The sequence below is a fragment of the Gopherus flavomarginatus genome, chromosome 1 (assembly GCF_025201925.1).
Source record: "Gopherus flavomarginatus isolate rGopFla2 chromosome 1, rGopFla2.mat.asm, whole genome shotgun sequence".
Taxonomy (NCBI): Eukaryota; Metazoa; Chordata; order Testudines; family Testudinidae; genus Gopherus; species Gopherus flavomarginatus.
Genome location: NC_066617.1, coordinates 107,358,628 through 107,381,348, shown reverse-complemented (window position 1 = coordinate 107,381,348; position 22,721 = coordinate 107,358,628). Strand labels below are relative to the sequence as shown.

Below are 22,721 nucleotides of genomic sequence, written 5' to 3'. Positions count from 1 at the left end.
AAGTAGTAACCGTTTCTACATGATCTTCATGAACTTTTAAAAGGTATAGCTGTTTATACATGGATTTAAAGAGAATGGATTGATACAACACAAAACATAGAATTGTATAATTTTACCTGAGGGTGTCCTAAATGATGAACTAGAAGCTGGGAAGTCATTTTTCCTGGATAGCCAGTGGTTGCAAACAAGTTTTCATTCACTCTGGACCACCTATGAATAAATCCAAGGTGCTTTTAAATACGTGTTATACCATCATGAGCATATGCAAATCTGATTTTTTGTCTGCAGTTAAATATTGCGTAAAGCCACCCTAAATTCTGCTGCAACCTGTGAAATACATGCACTGAGATACTTTATATTTTTAAGACACACCCCGTTCAGTCCTATCTACATGAAATAAAAATGAATTAATTAATGTGTTATACATTAAGGACCCTATCCTGTCAAGTCCCAATCACTCTCAACTCCCATTGAGACTAGAATCTTGCGGGATGGAGCTATCTAAAAGCTAACAGTCTATTGATGGAAAGAAGACACAAACGCTAGAAGGAATTGGGACCCCAATCCCACAGCTGCGTACACGCAGGCAGACCTCTGCACTTGTGTACAGCCCCACCGATTAGCAACATACAAACTGTTAAATTCTTTCACTTTGTAACGCTGCTGTACTACAAGATGCAACACATTGTAGGCATTACTGGAAACAATAAACAACACTTGCTAAAATGAGATTTTTAAAATTAAACAGGCTACTAATATAATTTTTCTTCAAATTAATTTACTATAACCCTCCTCTCCCAAACTATACCTGAATAATCTGGCTCGATCCACATGGACAGGTCTCTTATCTTGTGGATAACTATAAAAAAAGACATTTGGAGTAAGCATCTATTCCACAAATTATAGGAAATGATACACTTCACTTCATATCATATCACAAGGACAAAAAGTATAGATCATTTAAAAAAGAGTAGCAGGTTCAAGTTGTGAGGTGGGAAAACATCTACAGACAGACAAAAATTCTTTTGACAATCATGCCAAGTCTTGTATTGTTTTCCACATGTGAGTTTTGACAGATTAAAGTAGTACAGCTGGAGGAGAGGGAGGGGGAAAAAGATGAAAGCTGCAATAGCTCTCAAAAATGACTTTTTAGTTTTTAACAATTTTCTTCAGGCTTTACAGAATTTGTCGTGTGAATGGTGGTTGTAGTTTGTAACAGAAAAAGACGGTTACTCACCTTTGTAACTGTTGTTCTTCGAGATGTGTTGCTCACATCCATTCCAGTTAGGTGTGCGCGCCGCGCGTGCACGTTCGTCGGAAACTTTTTACCCTAGCAACTCCAGTGGGCCGGCAGGTCGCCCCCTGGAGTGGCGCCGCCATGGCGCCCAATATATATCCCTGCCGGCCCACCCGCTCCTCAGTTCCCTCTTGCCGGCGACTCCGACAGTGGGGAAGGAGGGCGGGTGTGGAATGGATGTGAGCAACACATCTCGAAGAACAACAGTTACAAAGGTGAGTAACCGTCTTTTCTTCTTCGAGTGATTGCTCACATCCATTCCAGTTAGGTGAATCCCAAGCCATACCTAGGCGGTGGGGTCGGAGCGAGAAGTCGCGGCATGGAGCACAGCAGATCCGAAGGCCGCATCCTCTCTAGACTGCTGGACCAGGGCGTAGTGGGAAGCAAAGGTGTGGACCGATGACCAGGTCGCTGCCCGACAGATTTCCTGGATGGGCACACGGGCAAGGAAAGCCAGCGACGACGCCTGCACCCTGGTAGAATGCGCAGTCACACGGCCCGTAGGGACGTGGGCCAAGTCATAGCAGGTCCTGATGCAGGACGTTACCCAAGAGGATAACCTCTGGGAGGAGATAGGAAGCCCTTTCATGCGGTCCGCTACTGCCACGAAAAGCTGGGGGGATTTGCGGAAGGGCTTAGTCCTCTCCACGTAGAACGCGAGAGCCCTACGGACATCAAGCGAGTGGAGCTGCTGCTCCCTGCCTGAGGAGTGAGGTTTCGGGAAAAAAACCGGGAGGAATATCTCTTGGTTGACGTGGAAGGCTGAGACCACCTTGGGGAGAAAAGCAGGGTGTGGTCTCAGCTGCACCTTGTCCTTGTGGAAGACCGTATATGGGGGGTCTACCACAAGAGCCTGGAGTTCCGACACCCGTCTAGCTGAGGTGATAGCTACTAGAAAGGCCGTCTTCCAAGAGAGGTAAAGCAGGGAGCAAGTAGCTAACGGCTCAAAGGGGGGCCCCATGAGCCGGGACAACACCAGGTTAAGATCCCAGGTTGGAGCAGGGGGACGGACGTTAGGGTATAAACGTTCCAGCCCCTTAAGGAATCTAGACACCGTCGGGTGGGAAAAAACAGAGCGACCATCCGCACCCGGGTGAAAGGTGGAGATAGCCGCTAGGTGGACTCGTAACGACGATATGGCCAGACCTTGCCCTTTGAGGGACCAAATGTAGTCTAAGATGTCGGCTACTGAAACTTCCATAGGGCGGAGATTTCTCTCCACGCACCAATAGGAGAAGCGCTTCCATTTGGCCAAATACGTCGCTCTTGTGGACGGCTTCCTGCTGCCCAAGAGCACCTCCCTCACCGGCGTGGAACAGCGCAGCTCAGAGCCAGTCAGCCACGCAGGAGCCACGCCGCTAGGTGCAGCGACTGCAGGTCCGGGTGACAGAGGGTCCCGTGCTCCTGGGTAATCAGGTCCGGATGAAGGGGCAGGGGAACTGGGTCGGCTATGGTCAGGTCCAGCAGCATGGGGTACCAGTGCTGTCTGGGCCATGCCGGGGCTACCATGATCACGTGAGCCCTGTCCCTGCGCACCTTCAGAAGGACCCTGTGGACCAACGGGAATGGGGGAAACGCATAGTACAGGTGGGTCGACCACTGGATGAGGAAGGCATCCGCTATCGACCCGGGCTCCCTGCCTTGAAAGGAGCAGAACGCTTGGCACTTCCTGTTCCCCTTGGACGCGAAGAGGTCCACCCGGGGATAACCCCACCTCCGGAAGATGGAGAGGGCGACGTCTGGGCGGAGGGACCACTCGTGTGACAGGAAGGATCTGCTCAATCGATCCGCCAGTGTGTTCCGTACTCCGGGGAGGAAGGAAGCCATGAGGTGAATGGAGTGGGCTACACAAAAGTCCCAGAGTCGTATCGCCTCGTGGCACAGGGAGGAGGATCTGGTGCCGCCCTGCTTGTTGATATAATACATGGTCGTCGTGTTGTCGGTGAACACCGCGACACAACGACCCTGGAGCTGATGACAGAACGTTTGACAAGCAAGACGGACCGCTCTCAACTCCCGCATGTTGATGTGTAGCCCCACCTCCTCCTGGGACCACAGGCCCTGCGTCCTCAGGGTCCCTGCGTGGGCCCCCCAGCCGAGATCTGAGGCATCTGTTGTTAGGGACACCGAGGGCTGAGATGGGTGGAAGGGGAGACCCGCACACAACACTGACTGGTCCAGCCACCAGCCGAGAGAATCTAAGACCCCCTGGGGGATCGTGATTAACATATCTAGTGGCTGTCTTGTCGGCCTGTAATGACCGATGAGCCACAGCTGGAGTGGCCTCATGCGGAGCCGAGCGTAATTGGTCACGAAAGTACAGGCCGCCATGTGGCCTAACAGGGTTAGACACGTCCTCACTGACGTCAAGGGGGCTGTCTGTAGCCGTTGCACGATGGCCGACAAGGCCTGGAACCGCTGCAATGGCAGCAAGGCCCTGCCCACAGTGGCGTCCAGGACGGCCCCGATGAATTCCACCCTTTGTGTGGGGGCCAGGGTGGACTTGTCTGTGTTCACCAAGAGGCCCAGAGTGGCGAACATGTCGGTGATCACACGGACATGGCTGCAGACTTGTTGGTGCGACGTGCCTCGAATGAACCAATCGTCCAGATACGGGAACACGTGGATACGACTGCGCCGAAGCTGCGCCACAACAACTGCCATGCATTTCGTAAACACTCTCGGGGCCGTGGACAAGCCAAATGGGAGGACTGCAAATTGGTAATGCAGAGACCCCACAAGGAAGCGAAGGAAACGTCTGTGGGGTGGCCAGATAGCAATGTGAAAATACGCGTCCTGCATGTCGAGGGCGGCGTACCAGTCTCCCGGATCCAGGGATGGGATAATGGTCCCCAAGGAAACCATGCGGAACTTCAACTTCACCAGGTACTTGTTGAGCTCTCGCAGGTCGAGGATAGGCCTGAGGCCTCCCTTGGCCTTGGGGATCAGAAAGTAGCGGGAATAAAACCCCTTGCCTTTCTCGTTCTCCGGCACCGCCTCTATAGCTCCTTTGCCGAGGAGCGTCTGCACCTCCTGCCGAAGGAATTGCTCGTGAGAGGGGTCCCTGAAGAGGGACGAGGAAGGGGGGCGGGGAGGAGGAAATGAAACAAACTGCAGGCGGTATCCCGACTGCACCGTGCGTAAGACCCAGCGGTCTGATGTTATTAGGGACCACGCCGGGAGGAAAAACGAAAGGCGGTTGGAAAACGGGGGGAAAGGATCCATTGGGGAAACTGTTACTGCGCCCTCGGGCGCACCTTCAAAATGAAGGCTTGGGTCCAGGCGGGGGCTTAGAGGAGCCTTGGTTTTGCCCCCCTTGGTTCCCCGAGTGCCTGCGCCTTCCGTTCCTGCCGCGGCGCCTGTTAAGGTCCTGCCGCTGGCGGAACTGGGAATACGGCCTGCGCTGTTGTTGTTGTTGCTGCGGCCGGAAGGGTCTACGTTGCGTCACTGGTGTGTGCATCCCTAGTGACCGCATGATAACTCGGTTATCTTTCAGACTCTTGAGTCTGGGATCTGTCTTGTCTGAAAATAATCCTTGGCCTTCGAAAGGAAGGTCCTGAATAGTATGCTGGAGCTCCGGCGGAAGGCCGGAAACCTGCAGCCAGGAGAGGCGACGCATAGTTACACCCGACGCGAGGGTACGGGCAGCCGAATCCGCAGCGTCCAAAGAGGCTTGCAAGGACGTGCGTGCGACCTTCTTGCCTTCCTCTAAGATGGCCGTAAACTCCTGACGAGCATCTTGTGGCAGCAGCTCCTTGAATTTATCTGCTGCCACCCAGGAGTTGAATGCGTATCTGCTTAACAGGGCCTGTTGGTTGGAGACCCTGAGCTGCAGCGCCCCAGCCGAGTACACCTTACGGCCGAGGAGATCCATCCGCCTGGCCTCCCTGGATTTGGGGGCCGGAGCCTCCTGGCCGTGACGCTCTTTATCGTTGACGGACTGGACCACCAGGGAACACGGAGTCGGGTGTACGTGGAGGTACTCGTAGCCCTTAGAAGGAGCCATGTACTTCCTCTCGACGCCCTTCGCAGTGGGAGGAATGGAGGCCGGAGACTGCCAGATGGTGTTGGCGTTGGCCTGAATGGTCCGTATGAACGGCAGGGCGACCCTGGTGGGAGCGTCTGCCGAGAGGATGGTCACAATAGGGTCCTCTACCTCCGAGACCTCCTCGGCTTGCAGACTCAGATTTTGGGCTACTCGCCTGAGGAGGTCCTGGTGCGCCCTGAGGTCTAGCGGGGGGGGGGCTGTTGGAGGAGGTCCCAGCCACCGCTTCGTCAGGGGAGGAGGATGAGGAGACCCCCGGCAAGAGAGTGTCTAATGGGGGGTCTCCCTCGGCCCTCGCCTCTGCCTCAGGAGCCAAAGCGGAGTCCTGATGCTTGGACCCTTCCTCCCCATCCGGGGAGGGAGGGGGGCGAGACAAGGAGGCTTCAGGTGCCCTGCGCTCCGCAGTCACCGGCCTAGCAGGGAGCTGTTGGGGGCCCTGGGCCTGATGGTATGCCCAGGGTGTCCAGAAACCCCATTGCTGCGGGCCTTGGTCCTGCTGTGGAGGCTCACTGAAGAGCGCCGCCTGCCGGTCGGTGCCGAGCGCGTAGCCACTGTCCGTTAATGAACACACGGACGGCTGTCTAGAGGGCCATGGCGGGGCGGACCCTGGATGGTAAGGGTCCGCGCGGGCCGGCACGGGCGATCTTCTCGGTGCCGGGGACCGGTGCCGGGAGTCGTATCGGTGCCGGGACCGGGACCGGGTTCTGTCACGGTGCCGGGATCTGGACCGGTACCGAGCGCCGCTTCGGTGCCGGGACCGGGACCTGCCACCGGTTCGGTGCCGGGAGGTCGACCGGGACTGGGACCTGCCACCAGCTCGGCGCCGGGAGGTCGACCGGTGCGGCGAATGTCTGGATCGGCTCCTGGAGTCGCGGTGCCGGTAACGGCGGCTGGATTCTGACCGCGATCGTCGTGATGTCGACCGGTGCCGCGAGTGCGACCGGTACCGCTGAGGGGAGCGGCGCCGGGACTGCGAGCGGCGGCGGGATCTGGAGCGACCGTGCCGTCGGGACCTGGATCGAGACCGTGAGTCCCGAGACGGTGCCGACATCATAGGCTTGCCTCTGGACACGACCCGCACCGGAGGTACCGGGGGTGGTAGCTGAGTGGGCTCGGTCATGGCTATAAGGTCCCGTGCCGAGGCGAAGGTCTCTGGTGTGGATGGCACCACTATCTCGACCCCAGATGTCATGGGGGAGCTTGGCGGCACCGGACTCGACGGACCCGCCGGGCCCGGAGTCGACGGTGCCGGCGGCGCCGCGGCCGATGTTGAGGCCGGGCGCTCCACTCGGGTCTGCCTGGCCGGAGTAATGGACTTCAACGGCCTAGGCTCTGCCCCCGGTGCCGGAGAAGGTCGGTGCCGGGGAGTCTTCTCGGTGCCGGTGCGATCCGGTGCCGGCGCCGACATCACGGCCTGCGAAGCCGCCGGGTCAAGTGCCGCCTCCATAAGGAGAGTCCGGAGCCTTTGATCCCTCTCCTTCTTAGTCCTTGGCTTAAAAGCCTTGCAGATGCGGCACTTGTCGGATCTGTGCGATTCCCCCAGGCACTTCAGGCACGCGTCGTGGGGATCGCTGGTAGGCATCGGCTTCTTGCAGGCCGCACACTGCTTGAAGCCCGGCGAACCAGGCATGAGCCCGGTGCCGGGTGCCGGGAAGGGCTAAGCCCCCGGCGAAAAACTATTTACAACTACTTATCAGTTAACTACTACTATCTACTTAACAATCTAACTAACAACTACAATAGAGATAACGATAGAGAACAAGGAGAGCTAGGGACGTGGAGGACAGCTATGCCGCGCTCCACAGTTCCAACGACCGACACGGCGGTAAGAAGGAACTGAGGAGCGGGTGGGCCGGCAGGGATATATATTGGGCGCCATGGCGGCGCCACTCCAGGGGGCGACCTGCCGGCCCACTGGAGTTGCTAGGGTAAAAAGTTTCCGACGAACGTGCACGCGCGGCGCGCACACCTAACTGGAATGGATGTGAGCAATCACTCGAAGAAGAACTAAAAGATATTTCTAGTTCTCTGTTCAAGATATATTAGTGCCTATACTCTAGAAGAGGCCTCAATATGATTAATATACAAAAAAACATGCTGTGAAGCAGTTTGGGTTGCTATATGTACATTATGCCTGATATAAAACTAGAAAAACAAGGAATTGAAAAGTTAAGGCCCCTAATAATACACATCCCCTATCCCTCCACATACAAGCACACCCCATTACCACAATTACCATGTGCAACAGACCATGCACTACAACCTTAATTCTGCCTCACTGTCACCATTTCTGCACGCTCTCCTTTAGGCAGATTATTTCCCTCCTCCACCATACGCCAAGATCTGAGCCTTGGGGGAGACTGAGGATCTGAAGAAAAGAAGACTGTAACATGGTACCCAGGAGAATAGGCTGGAGGTGGAGAACCCAAGGCCTACCAACTTGTGTGAAGCAAATCTTATATTTATGCAAGACAATATGTGCTTAGGCATTTGTTGATTTAACCCTTTTCTCTCTGCTTGACATATTCTATGGATTAATAAATAATACTTTGTTTTGAAGGAGCTGTTTACCAGCTGGTTACAGGTCCTGGAGAGAAGTTGATAACAGAGGCCAAAGCCAACTGGTTCCGGTGAGATAATGTAATGGATGAACAAGACTGGTGATTGAGTTTAAAAGTGGGGCAAATTGTGGCGTTCTACTCTAAAAGTGTAAGTGTAGGACTATCACTTTAAAGAGGTGCCACTGGAAAGGTCAAAGGCATAGCACACTCCTGAACCTTAACAACTTGGGCCCTGATTCTGCAAAGACGAATTCCTAGGTTTAACGTCATGACCTGTAAGTAGTCCCATTTAACTGATCAGGGCCTTACTTGCACAAGTAGTCCCACTGAAGTCAATGAATATGCTTACCGCAGTAAATGCTCACCATCCTGAATGAGGAAGGCATGATTTGGCCCATAAAGTTCAATTTTCAAATAAAAGTTCAAAAGGAATTGTCATCTTCTAAATCTTAAAAACATATGTTTTCCATTTATTCTCTATTTTCAGAATTTTAATTGTGTAAAAGAATTGCTTTTGGTACAATCACCAGACGCCGTACAATCCCAACACTTATAGTATATGTTACTATATATGTATATATGTAAAAATAGCGTAACGTGAATGGACTGGATGGCTGGGGAGGGGAGGCTTATATCATTCTTGAGATCAGACAGGCCCAGTTAGGTCACACCCTACTCAGCTGAAAGCATGGGCAGGCCAGATGCTGAGTCTCTGTTGGGAAGACGAAGGAAAGAAACGGAAAACATATCGGTGAAGAGGGAGGGAAAAAAAATGTGTGTGTGTGGGGGGAATGGAAATCCTTAGGAAACTCTCATAATTCTTTCTAAACCCCTACTTTCTCCCTCAACTCATCAAAAGGCACTAGTCTAAATTCAATTCCACCAACATTTCAATTGTAACAGCAACTTAGCTGAAGTAACAAATAATGCATTACACATTATTTAAAAAGAAATTATTATAAGAATTTGTTTGCGAATGATAATGGTAAAGTCACAAATTCCCTGGAGAAGAGAGCGGGAGTGGTTTATTATAGAAATGCTAGATACTAAAGCCCCAGTTCATTTCCATTTAGCAAAGCATCTAAGCATGTGCTTTAAAGCTTCATCAAACTGGGGCCTTAAGCACTGGCTATAACTATAATGAAGTTCTACTTAGCTATGTAAAACATCAAAAATATCATCCCTAATCACGCAAATGGAAGAGATGGTGTGGGGAAGTCTTCCCCACTTTGACAATGATACCTGGAGCGAGTAATATCCCAGATTAACCAATCATTTCCAGCAACTGCTCCAATTTTAAGGGTGTTTCTTAAACACCAATGTGCGGACATCAATGGAATTTGTTCAGACTGGAGAGACAGAATGGCCTGCTGGGTAATGAGATCGTAAAATCGTATTGTTCCATTCTTCTCTGCTACCATCAACTGCAAAAGAAAGCAACACAGGGATTTTACTCAAACGTTTGTAAACTGCATTCTTTGTAATTTTGGCCATAATTTAAATCTTTATTACTGCACAGCAAACCAAGTGCTCCTGCAACAAAGCATTAACAGGAATGGAAGGTGTGACACCTAGCTTTCTGGGGTGAAAGTGGTCATGTATGTTAACATTCTGGCAACAGTTAAAACAAAATGATAACCCAGCCACTGATATTTAATTTTTTATGAGATGAGTGGGTATTGGAGAAAATATAAATGTCAGTTAATATAAATAACTGACATCAATTCACATGCTACACATGATGCTGTGCATTTATGGAAAAGCCTATGGTGCAACGGTTTAATCATGTGGAATGGTGGCTGAAGCATGAAGGGGCATACAAATGTTTAGGATATCTGGCATGTAAATATCTTGCAATGCCAGCTACAAAAATAACATGTGAACGCCTGTTCTCATTTTCAGGTGACATTGTAAATAAGAAGTGGGCAGCATTATCTCCCATAAATGTAACAAACTTGTTTGTCTCAGCGATTGGCTGAACAAGAAGTAGGGCTGAATGGACTTTAAAGTTTTACATTCTTCTGTTTTTAAATGCATTTATGTAACAAAAATAAAAATCTAAATTTGTAAGTTGCACTTTCATGGTAAAGAGATTGCACTACAGTACTTGTATGAAGTAAATTGAAAAATATTATTTCTTTTATAATTTTACAGTGCAAATATTTGTAATAAAAATCATATAAAGTGAGCACTGTACATTTTGTATTCTGTGTTGTAATTAAAATCAATATATTTGAAAATGTAGAAAAACATCCAAAAATATTTAATAAAATTTCAATTGGTATTCTATTAGTTAACAATGCAATGAAACACAGTAAATGTTTTAATTGCAATTAATTTGAGTTAATCGCATGAGTTACCTGCAATTAATCAACTGCCCTATAAATAACACCAATAATAATACAGTGATTTGAATTATAAGCTGTATCTGCTTCATAATGATCAGGGAATACTAAAGTCATTCTATGTGGGAACTAAGGCTGAACATAAGAGAAATGTTATCAGAGCTCAGAATGCAGAGGTTACTTACCTTGTACAGTAACTGGAGTTCTTCAAGATGTACCTCTCTGTGGCTGTTGCAGTTGAGGTGCGCATGCATCTTTGACTGAAGATTTTCAACAGTAGTGCTTGTCTGATTCACACATGTATTCTAGCAACCCTTATGCCCCATGCCAAGGGATTACAGGGCTGTGGTGGATGACCTGCACACAGTTCCTTCTCTACTGCAAAAGCCCCATCAAGATGAGACTCTGAAGCAAAGGGGAAGGAAGGGCAGGTAGTGGAGCATCCATAGGGAGGACACATCTCAAAGAACTCCATTTAGTGCACAAGGGTAGGTAATCTTTCCTTCTTTCAGTACAGCCCCTATGGGTGCTCCACTTCAGGTGACTCTCAAGCAGTACCTTCCAAAGGAGGTGGGAACTTCAGAATCTGGCCTAGAACTGATTGCAAAACTGAAGGCAGCATCTGGTCTACAGGCATGCACTAAGGCATAGTGTCTCAAGCTGGTGTGAACGAAGACTCATGTAGCAGCTTTCCACTATGGGAACATCTTTTAATAGGGGAACAGATGTAGACTGAGATCTGATAGAGGGAGCTATGACCTTAGATGGGCACAGCACATTAGCAGCTCCATGACAGGAGAGGATGCAGCCGGAAGCTCACCAGAAAATCTCTGGGTGGACACTGGCATTCTGCTAGGTCTTTGACAGACAGTTAGTCTCAGAGAGACTCTAAAAGATTTAGTACCATCCAATATACTCTAGCACTCTACTAATGTCAAGAGAATGAAGGGCAGCATCCTCCTTATTCTGATGGGGTTTAAGGTGGAAAACTGGCTGATGAACAATCTAATTGATAGAGAAGTCAAACGACTTTGGTAGGACGCATTGATGTGGTCTATACCTTTACCTCAAAGACAGTATAAGGCATGTCAGCCATCAAAGCCCCTAATTCACACACACTTTGAGCAGAGGTAACTGCCACTAGAAAGATGGTTTCCATGGAAAGTTTTAAAAGCAAACAAGTAGCTAGTGGCTGAAAGGGAAGTTTCATAAGAGAATTAAGAACTAAGTTCAAATCCCAAGTTGGCATTCTTTCTCTAACATTTGAGAATGATGAATCTGGAAGTTGCAAATACTTAGAAACCTTCCAGTGGACAATGGAATGCCGTGACAGCCACTTGGTGGATTTTATGCTCCATTAAAGAGAGACCTCAGATAGGAGATCTGAACCTCTTCCCAAATGTGAAAGAGAACGTGGAAGGTTTGCTGAGAAATCAAAATTAATTAAAATTCCAGGCTATTTATCTATACTATCACAAAAGGGACAACCACTACAGAAAGTATCACTAGATTATGCCCTTTTCTTAGAGGCTTTACATGAGTAGCTCGCAGTCGTCTCCCTGAGCTCACCTCCCTTCCAAGTAGAGGATTGCAGTAAGGGCTCCTGCTGGGACTCCAGAGGTTGAAGAACTGACTCCATGAGTAGGAGTTTGAGCCTCAGGTCTCTGTCTTTCCTGAATCTGGGCTTCAGTTGTTGACACAAGCCACACTTCTGTGGAATGTGTTTCTCTCCCAAGCAATGAATGCACTGTGAGTGTCTGTCAGTCACTGGGATAGATTCCTTACAACTGAGGCAATTTTTGAAGCCTGGGAAGCTGGGCATACTCTTGTCCAGTGGGGACCTCCCAACAGTGGTTAGCAGAAGACAAAGTCCTCTTCTTTTCTTTCTTTTTTTTTTTTTTTAAAGGCAAGGGCCAAAATAAAATGTAAATAAAGTGAATAAAGAAAAAGAAGCCTTAAAAGAAGCTACAATTAGCAATTCTAAGTGAGTTAACAATCCAGGAACGGACAACTATAGCTCCACCTCTAGTCAGGAGCTGTTGAGAAGAAACTGAGGAGGGATCGCCTGTGCACACTAGCTAGCCTCGTGGTAGGCAGGGAGGGGTGCATGAGTGGGCTGAACAGACATCAGAGGTACTGGAACAGGGAGGGCTGGGGGCCATGGCCCCAACCCTTTTTACCAGTTGTAAGGGCAAGCGGGGGGTGGGGGTCGAGGGCAGCGGTGTGGAGAAGAGCGAGCATGGGACGGAGCCTCAGGGAAAAGGGGAAGTGCAAGGGCATAGTCTTGGAGAGAATGGGTGGCATGAGGGGGCAGGGCCACAGTTTGCGTGTCGGTGGCCCCCGCCTGTTAGGAAGCTTCTACTGGTCCAGATGGAGACTGCTACCAAACTTCTCCAATCAGCATCGCAGGGACACAGACACGCTTACAGTGGAGCACCCAAAGGGACACTACTTGAAGAAGAACCAGCCAAATTATAGAATCTGCTGATAATGAAGAATAATACAGAATGTGCTTCTACAGAGAACGCCAGTCATACTATAGCTTCAAAATTTTATAGTTTAGAAAAGCGACACACATTTACATACTGGTTAAAAAAAAATAAGCTGCAAAGTACAACCTTAAAAGCCTCCTCAGGATGCCAGCACACACTCATTCCAGGGGAACGTAGAACAAAATAAGCCTTTTGATTTCCTTCCAAGTCCCAAACCCTAATTTAAAAAAAAAAAAAAAAAAAAGAAAGCATTTATGGTGTTTGTAAAAACATTACTTTCCAGCCTTAGCCTGCTGACAGAGAGGTGGCCAGAACCAGATGAGATCTGGTATCTATACTCCATCTTTTGAACACAAAGGTATCTAACAGAAGGCCTGATACTGAGAGGTATTGAACACCTACAAATCTCACTCAAGTTGAAGGGAGTTGTGAGTGCTGAGTATTTCAATGGGTGAGACCCAGATGTCAAAATGAATTTTTTAGGAGACACAAAGGTAGTACATTATTATTTTCTCTTCCTATATTCAAGCATTCTCCCTCCATAATTAACTTGGGGATGGAAACAAAGAAGTGTTATCATCAATGGCCCACTTGACCCTCACCTACCCTGAACCATAATGTGGGAGCTACTCCATACAATAACCCTATAGTGCTATACAGTAGAACAGGGGTTGGCAACCTTTCAGAAGTGATGTACCAAAGCTTCATTTATTCACTTTAATTTAAGGTTTCACGTGCCAGTAATAAATTTTAACATTTTTTAGAAGTCTATATATTATATAACTAAACTATTGTCATATGCAAAGTAAACAAGGTTTTCAAAATGTTTAAAATTAAATTGAAATGCCGAACTTCCACTGCCGGCCTGCTCAGCCCGCTGCTGGCCATTCACCTAGGCCAGCAGTGGGCTGAGTGAGGCCTGCAGCCAGGATCCCAGCTGGCAAGGTGCTGGAAGCCAGAACCCCAGACCGGCAGCGGGCTGAGTGGGGCTGGCAGCAGCCAGCGGATGCAACCCCAGACCGGCAGTGGGCTGAGCGGTTGCATCCACCAGCTGCTGCCAGCCCCGCTCAGCCCGCTGCCGGTCTGGGGTCCCAGCCCTGCCCACATAGAGTGGGTACCTACCTTCTCCCTGGTTTTAGTCCATTCTCTTCCTCTTTCTCTCTCTGCACTGAGCTGAGGGTGGGAGTGCACTGAGCACAGGGCTAGGGGTTGGGGTGTAGGATCTGGCCAGGAGCTAGAATGAGGGAGGAGGCTCAGTGTTGCGGCAGGAGGTTTGGGTGTGGAGTGCTTACCTGGGCAGCTCCCATTTAGTATGAGGGGTGCAGGTGGGAATGGGGGGTGCGTCGCAGGAGCTTCTGTTCGGTGCTCAGGGTAGGGATGGGGTTGTGGGAGGTGTAAGAGTCAGGGCATGGAGTGTGGGGGGCTAGATATGTGTGGGGGGTGCAGGAGTCAAGGCAGAGGGCTGGGGTGTGTGAGGGGGGTGCAGGAGTCAGGGTTGGGGTCTTGGGGGGTTGCAGGGGTCAGGGCAGGGGGCTGGGAGGTGTGGAGGGCGCAGGACTCAGGGCGGAGGACTGGGTGTGTGTGTGTGGGGTTCAGGAGTCAGGGCAGGGGTCTGGGGGTGTGTGAGGGGGGTGTAGGAGTCAGGGCTGGGGTTATGGGGGATTGCAGGGGGGCTGGGAGGTGCGGGGGGTTTAAAAGTCAGGACAGGGGGCTAGTGGTGTGGGCTGTAGTTGTGGGGATGTTCAAAGCTCCCTGCCCTGAGCGGCTCATGGCAGGGGACTGGAGGGGATATGCCCTTATTTCACCCTCCTTCTCCAAGGCCCTGTCCCCGCCTCTTCTCCAGAGCAGCGAGCACGCTGTGGCTGTGGTTCCGCTTCTCCCTCTCCCGGGCCATCAGCTGTTCCACCACAGAGAGGGAGAGGAAAAGGGGCAGGAACCCAGCATGCTGGTGGGAGGTGGGGGAGGAGGGAGCTTGGCTGCTGGTAGAGGCTGCCCTGCAGCAGCAGCCAGCAAGACCAAGCTTCTGCCCGCCTGCCCCTGCAGGAGAGAGCGGTGGGGGGTGGGCAGAGAAGAGCAGGCTGGGCTGGGCAGGATTTTTAATGGCACGCTGCTGCCCGCTGGGGTCCCAACTGCCAGCCCTGCCCAGCCCATTGCTGGCCTGGGTTCGGCAGCGGGCTGAGCGGAGCCAGCAGCCAGGACCCCGGCAGGCAGCAGCGTGCCACTAAAAATCGACTCATGTGCGGTCTTTGGCATGCGTGCCATATGTTGCCGACCCCTGCAGTAGAACCTCAGAGTTACGAACAGCAGAGTTACGAACTGATCAGTCAACCACACACACCTCATTTGAAACCAAAAGTATGCAATCAGGCAGCAGCAGATACACTCCCTCCCCTCCCAAAAGCAAATACAGTACATTATCTGTTAAACATAAACTACTAAAAAAATAAAGGGAAAGCAGCATTTGTCTTCTGCATAGTAAAGTTTCAAAGCTGTATTAAGTCAATGTTCAGTTGTAAACTTTTGAAAGAATCATAACATTTTGTACAGAATTACAAAAACTTTTCAGAGGTAAGAATAACCTCCATTCCCAAGGTGTTTGTAACTCTGAGGTTCTACTGTATATGAAACATGGATGATGCTTTCACAATACAGGGTGATATCTAAAGCTCCTGCCCCAGCAAAAACTCTTTTTCTTCAAAATAAATAGTTCAATTATAATGTGACATCACATCGTAAACTATACTCATTAAAACAGTTAAGTTCGTACTGTGTGGATATGTATATTCTTTACATATGCATAAGGCTATAGAAATATGGCAGTTCATAAGGTTTTAAATAAAATGCCCTGTATAGTCTTTAGAGTTGAGTAGTTACAAACTTCTGTTGTTTATTCTAGGGGAACTTTCACTGACTTCCAGGGTGCTTAACATTTTAAATGTAAGAGATTTCTACACACTCTCAAATAATACATCACAAGTCTAGACAAAATAGATATGAAGTAAAGTAAACACATTTAGTGAACAATGTTAGCTTCCTATGCCAAACCACAGCAGATCAAATATTTGTTTTCCCTGTAGAAATCATAGGGTTTCCAATCCTGAGGGATTAGTGTCTTTATTTAAAAAACTAACAAGTGTTTTAAAAAAATGGAATATCTGCTTGACTAAGTAATTTAGAAATGTACAGTACTTTCTTCCACTGCCAGATATTGTGCCTTGTAGATACTCCAAGTCAAATCAACACTTTTCATGTGTATTTACTGTGTGGGAGAGAATTACGATATAACTGAGGATGGTGAATCATTTTGGCTAAGGGAGCATGCTATCGTGTCTTCTTCCCAGCTGTGAATGAGGTTATTAGGTGTGGAGACAAATTTATGCTCTCTCCTTTACTCTGTAAACAGAAAAGTTCTATGCTTGTATCTGGTTTATTCTATGTTGAAATGGTAGGATTAGGCATGTTATCTTTCATGAGTCCTATGGGAGAACAATATGGCCATCTCTTCTGTCCATTTCTTTTCTGCATAACAATAAGAGCCCTCTTACTTAGTCTGAAAGGATTTACCCTTGGATAGGCAGCATGTACCAGAACAGTTCCTTTTGACTAAAAGGACTGGGACAAGGTTATTTATGACCATTTACAATTACATACGTATTTGATTATGTACTCATTTACTAGTTCTCTGTGGTTCAGTAATGAGAGTGACAAACATGTAAAAATCAAAGCTTTGGCCAAACTGGATCGCAGTCAGTAAATCAGTTATCATAACCAAACTGGCAGAAGTAAAATTTTGCTCTCCCTTACTGTTTTCTCCACAGCTCCTGATCTTGTCCTCTCTTTTGTACAAGTCTTTTTATAGCACTCAATTTTGTCTTGATTTTGTATCTTACCCTAGAGAAACAAGGTGGGTGAGGTAGTATCTTTTATCGGACCAACCTGTGCTGGTGAGAGACACAAGCTTTTGAGCTTACATAGAGCTCTTCTTCAGGTCTGGGAAATGCACTGTCACAGCTAAATACATGGTGTCATAACTATAAAGGGAAGGGTAACAACCCTCCTGTATACAATACTATAAAATCCCTCCTGGCCAGAGGCACCAAAATCCTTTTACCTATAAAGGGTTAAGAAGCTCAGGTAACCTGGCTGACACCTGACCCAAAAGGACCAATAAAGGGACAAGATACTTTCAAATCTTTGGGGGGGGAGGGGAGAGGCTTTTGTTTGTGCTTTTTTTCTGAATGGAGGTGCAGCCCCCTTTGGAAATCTTAGGCAGCCTGCAGACCCTAAGGGGTCTATGGACCACACACTGAAAACCACTGGCATAAGCAGTTAGCACATATTCTAAGGGACCATTCAAGGTAGAGAGGTCTGTTAACACCGCTGCAGTCATAGGACAAAAAGGGAGGGAGGATTCATGGGTTACAGTCTGTGGTAATAAGCCATAAATCCAGTGTCTCTGTTCAGTCCGTGATTTTTCAGTCCGTGTCTAGCAGAGCTAAGAAATTTAAGTTCCTTGGTTTGTTTTTTGAAAGTATTATGCAGGTTTCCTTTGAAGATGAGGACTGATAGGTCATATATAGAGTGATTGCTTGTGAAAAGTGTTTGCCTACAGGTGATAGGGTGTTTTTGTCTTATTTTCCTGTGTGAGCTTATTCAAGGGTGTAGTGATTTTCTGGTTTTAGTCACATAGTTATCATTGGGGCATTTAGTGCACTAGATGAAGTATTCCAAATGTTGTGATAGGTATAGTGTAGGATCCATGGATCTTGAAAGGGGTATTGTGGGGGATGTTGTTCATATATCTGCAGGCTTTACATCTGTTGTTCTGGCAAAGCCTGTGCTGCTTTGAGTTGGTGCGTCTTGGGGGAGCTTGCTTCTGATGATGATGAGCTTGTAGAGGTTCCCTCGTTGCACATTATGTGGTGTCTGAGTGCCTGGCTGTAGATAACAGATTTCTTGGTGTGCTTGGCGTGGTTACTGGATCAATGAAGGTAGGTGTGGTGATCTGTGGGTTCCTTGTATATGATTGTCTGTAGGATTCCATTGTTGAAGCAGATTGTGATGACCAGGAAGCTGATGCTAGTGTAGTAGTGTTCCAGAGAGAGTTTAATGGTGAGGTGGTAATTGTTGAAGATGTGGTTGTCAGGTGCTGGAAATCTATGAGGGAGTTTAAGCCATGAAATATCATTCATGTATCTCAGTTTTATCATTGGCTGTGTGGTGCATTTGTCCAGAAATTTTGCAGGGTGACCCATGAAGAAGTTGGCATATTGAGGAGTTATCCTAGTTCCCATGGTTTGGACAAAATGTTTGCTGTTGAATGTAAAATTGTTATGGGTGAGGATATAATTGACGAGTTTGGCAATGAGCTTGGGGCGAAAATCTGAGGGTTGTCCATTGTCTTGTAAATATTTGAGGCAGGCAGTTATACTGTTATTTTGAGGGATGTTGGTGTTTAGGGAATTGACATCTATGGTGGCGAGGATGATGTTCTGAGGCAGGTTGTTAATGTCGCGGAGTTTGTGGAGGAAGTCAGTTGTGTCCAGAGGAAGCTGGTCCTTTGTGTGGTGAGTGGTCTGAAGATGGTTTCTATGAGTCCAGATATTCCTTCAGTAGGAGTGCTGTGGCCAGATCCTGCATTTAGCTGTGATGCTCAGAGTATCTTTCCCAGACCTGAAGATGAGCTCTGTGTGACTTGAAAGCTTGTCTCTCACCAACAGAAGCTGGTCCAATAAAAGATATTACCCTCACCCACCTTGTCTCTCTAATATCCTGGGACTGACATGGCTACAAATACAGTAAGTTATTTTAAGATTAAAAAGGCTCAATCGTTACTCTGTGAAGAAAATCTTTTGCAAGGATGCAATCCTTAAAGTACTAGCTTTCTTTCATCAGAAAACAAATTGGCTGGGGCTATTCTATCTGAGCTCCTTAGATATTAATGTACTTCCTTCCTAATGTGAACTAAAAAAATCCCTCAAAACTTTTAAATAAACTGTTTTTGAAAGATGATCATACTGAGAAACTGAACTTTGTTTCTGCCAGTAACCTCTGAAAAAAGTCCATGAGGTAGTTTTCAAACAGATTAAATGTAGTGATTTCATTTTTAAGGAATTTACAGTATAGAATAAAAGTTCTCACTACCACTTCATGATCCTCAGTATAAATCTTAACAATATCACACAGGAAACTCTTCACATTTCATTAAAAAACAACAACAGCTGGTTACTTAGTATTACATTAATAGGACAAAATTAACCTGAAATATTTCTTTTTGAATAACTTCATAATTAAAGCTTATTCAACTAAGTTCCAAAGATTTGTTTCAGAAACTGCTTTTACAGGATTATCAGACACTGTACATAGGAGACAGGCTTAAACTTTCATAATGACCACAAACAGCAGTGCAATAGAAGCTAAACAGAATCACATCTGGGGGACATATTAGGATGCATACAACAACAACAAAAAATGGGCAGAATAAAAGACTATGGAATCCAAAAATCAGGAAATATTTTCATTATGTCACAATCTTTAATCTTATTCCAATTCCTTCTCCATTGTAACCCATTACAATGCATAATAGCTATCTTGGTGAATGAGCTCAACAAGCCTTGGATTTGAAAAGTCTCAGTCCTTAAAGAAGAAATGTTTTGGTAGCATTATAAAAAAGAGGTATCAATGCATTCCAGATACTGGAGGTGGTGTTCTGCCAGAATAAATAGGGTAAGGATAAAATAATACAGAGTATAATAAAAATCTGCTAATTTTTTAATTCTGGCAAGAAAAAAAGGAATAATTTTGAATATGTGCTATAAAGACTAAATAAGAGTGGTGACAAAAATATTCAACATTGCAGGAGGCAGGAACAAATGAGGGCAGGCAGCAATTTTGTGCACACTATGGCCAAGAATCTGAAATGTTTATTGAATTAACAAAATGACACCCAGGAACAACATGTCCTGGCAATGGTTTTAACAAAAGTGAAGGACAAGGGAAAGAAACAGCAGTCCAGAGCCATCACTGGCTTTCCTTCATTTTGGTTTTTATAATACTGAGCAACCCAACTGTTCAAAGGTCACATAGATCTACCAAGATTCATAGTGTTGGGCAAGCTACTGCACTGGGAAACCACTGAACATTGCACTAAATTTTGGCATTCCAGCAAATCCAATCTCTAACAATGAAACACACCTTCCTGATGTCAATTCTTCTCCTACATATCTCCATTCAAGAAGCTAATCTAACCCTTGCTGCCAGGATGCATTAGCAAAATTTGTGGTCACGTGAAACAAAAAGAGAAAAAGATTGAACCCGATTGTGACCCACATAAATTCCTAGAGTCCATGTCAATGAAAAAGCCTGTACCTTGGCATGAATAGTCCAAAATGAATGGAAGTGAGAAATTATCTGAGATACAGCAACAAAGCAGCACCATACACATACAAAAAAGGAGGAATGAGCCTGCAATATACATCTCTTTTGCCATGATATAAAAAATAAGAGTGGGTAGGTGGGTGCTGCTGTGCGTGCTGGAGTAGGAAGGTTATGTGTCTGAACCCAGCCTTGGATGGTGACAGCCAATCCTAACACATGGCACAAATAGCATTACTGACCAACTGCTGCCCTTCTAACAAGGGGTGCCTGCCATTGGCTGATAAGAGTTCTGATGCTACTCAGGGGAGTTTAAACAGGTTTTCAGATCATTTCCCAGCAAATTGGTGCTAACCAGTATATTCAGAACCCTTTGACATACTTGAGTTTCATCTTGGTTCTCAACCTGTGGCCCAAATCAGCACGCAGCTGCAGCCCATGTGACATCCTCAGGGTCATATAGGTAGCACTGGATGCAGCCCACAATAGTAAATAGGTTGAGAACCACTGACAGAGCATGAAAAACCAACTGAAACTCTAGTCAAGCAGTGAGATGACATCCAAAATCAAATTGTGCAGTTTAATTTTTTATTAGAACAACAGTATGTGGCTCTCAGTTGGAAGTATATCAATGCCCAAACTTGAATATTCTTTGAGGAGATATAAAATAACAATAAAAAAAATGTTGTGCATAATTACTTTGCTTTTACTTTGTTCTGATATATTCCACATTAATTTGCATGGTTTACCACTGAAATGAAATGATTTTTCAAGTTTGGTTAATATAATAATTAATATTTGTTTCAGGTATGACACCTGCTTCTATGGCCCTCTGTTAATTGTTGTGATTTTGCCATAACATTTTCAATTTAAAAAAAAAAAATGATTTTCTCTCTTCTTCTGTGAAAAAAAGACTCACCCAAAGCACATGGGAAATTGCTTGACATATTATACAGCAAAAACCGTGCTGCCAAATGCACAAAGTAAAACTGAAAAATCCAGAAAAATATCTCCCTGCAAACTCCAAGATCTCCTATTTACCTACATCTTAGGTTAAAAAGAATGTGCACAAGTGAGATTTTAAAAATCAACAGCATCCCTTTAAGTTGATACACAAACTATTTTCAGGGATCATTTCATCCACCACAGAAATGTAGTTACCTCTGGAATTAAATGAATCAACTGTAACGTACAGATGTTTAGGAGAGGAAGTTAAAAACAAATAAACAATTGACTCTGCATGTAGGCAGATAAGGATCTTTAATGGCCATGATCGATCAGCTTTGACATTTTCACTGAAAGATGGCACCTCCAGCAGAATAATCGCTTCTTAATGCAATATCAGAACAGAAATTCTCAACATTTTTAATAGTGCAGACCATATTTTAAATACAGAAATGGATTTCTGGACACCTCTACTTTTGTTCATGACTCCACACACCATTACTGGAACTGCTTTCATAGAAAATCAGTGTATTTATTCTCATTTCAATTTTGCAGCTGGAAATAAGGGGGTGCCTACATCATCGACTCCTAGCAAGTGCTACAGTTTGGGAATTGTTGAACTACAGGACTTATTCAACCTGGACTCACAAGGAATGTATCACCTAATGAATCATCAAAGCAGAATCTAGACTTTTACTGGAGGTCTTCATCCCAGAACTGATTAGGCCCATCCCTGATATTCTGATAGCATTATAGCAAAAAGTTTTAGTGAATAAAATATTTCTGTATCTCCACAGAATTAATATTTCTGATATAGTAATATTACTACTCAGTGCCTTTAAAACTGCATTAAATCCACTGTTGTAGAGAGGAAAACAGGAAAAGACTAGAGACACTTCTATGAAGTCCAGAAAGCTGTACATTGAGAATTACTATATCAACTACAGGCAAGTTGGAATGAGAGCACTGTTCGTATCTATACAGGACCTAACAGTGAGAAATCTAGCAATACCCCCAAACACTGGAAACTTTATCCTTTTTGTATTCTTGTACTAATTGCTCTAGTATTGCATGGCATAACCATTTCAAAAGATGCCCTATTCCTAGAGCAACTAATAGCTGTTTTCACATTTTTGTTGAAGAGGCAAATTATACAACAAATTAAATATGATTTCTATTAATTTTTAGAAGGCCTTTGTAAGACCTGTGGATTGCACTCTTGATTTTTGGAGCATAGCTCTATATTCAATTTTTAAATGAAAATGTTATTGTCATTCTCCACGTTTCTATCCCAAGAATAGAAAAAAATATGAGAACTCTCAGGTGGCCAAATACATCCCACTTCTTCCCATGGCTGTTAGCCAGACTTTACAGTCTACAATGGATAAAGTGACTGTCTTATATTTCACAGCTATTGAGTTCAAATTTCGGTAGTGTTATACTTTCATTAAAAAGCTTATCTTTTATTCTTTTGGTGTCAAGTGGATTACTACAGTTTAAACAGTTTTCTTTCATCACTAAATGCGTTGTATTTAATGGAAATATTTAAACAACTCTTTGCTGAAGAAACACCTTGTACTAGTCTATTTTAATGAAGAAACCAAGGACATGGCTTGAAAAAGAGAATGCTCTTAGTATCTCTTAAAAGTATCATTTTTAAAA

At 46.1% G+C, this 22,721-nt stretch overlaps 2 protein-coding genes across 3 annotated transcripts in view; both read right to left on the bottom strand.

Moving 5' to 3' along the window:
• The window catches only part of LOC127047652 (uncharacterized), a 172,868-nt gene that overhangs the window by 25,529 nt on the left and 124,618 nt on the right, over positions 1–22,721 (bottom strand). The gene's annotated exons all lie outside the window — the stretch shown is intronic.
• NUP37 (nucleoporin 37) overlaps positions 1–22,721 on the bottom strand; it is a 39,659-nt gene that overhangs the window by 3,116 nt on the left and 13,822 nt on the right. For both annotated transcript variants that reach the window (XM_050946073.1, XM_050946081.1), the window contains exons 6-9: positions 12,867–12,957; positions 9,146–9,327; positions 809–859; positions 117–210 (exon numbers count right to left, since the gene is read on the bottom strand). In XM_050946073.1, the coding sequence (XP_050802030.1) occupies positions 117–210; positions 809–859; positions 9,146–9,327; positions 12,867–12,957 (418 nt within the window). The remainder of the gene's footprint in view (positions 1–116; positions 211–808; positions 860–9,145; positions 9,328–12,866; positions 12,958–22,721) is intronic.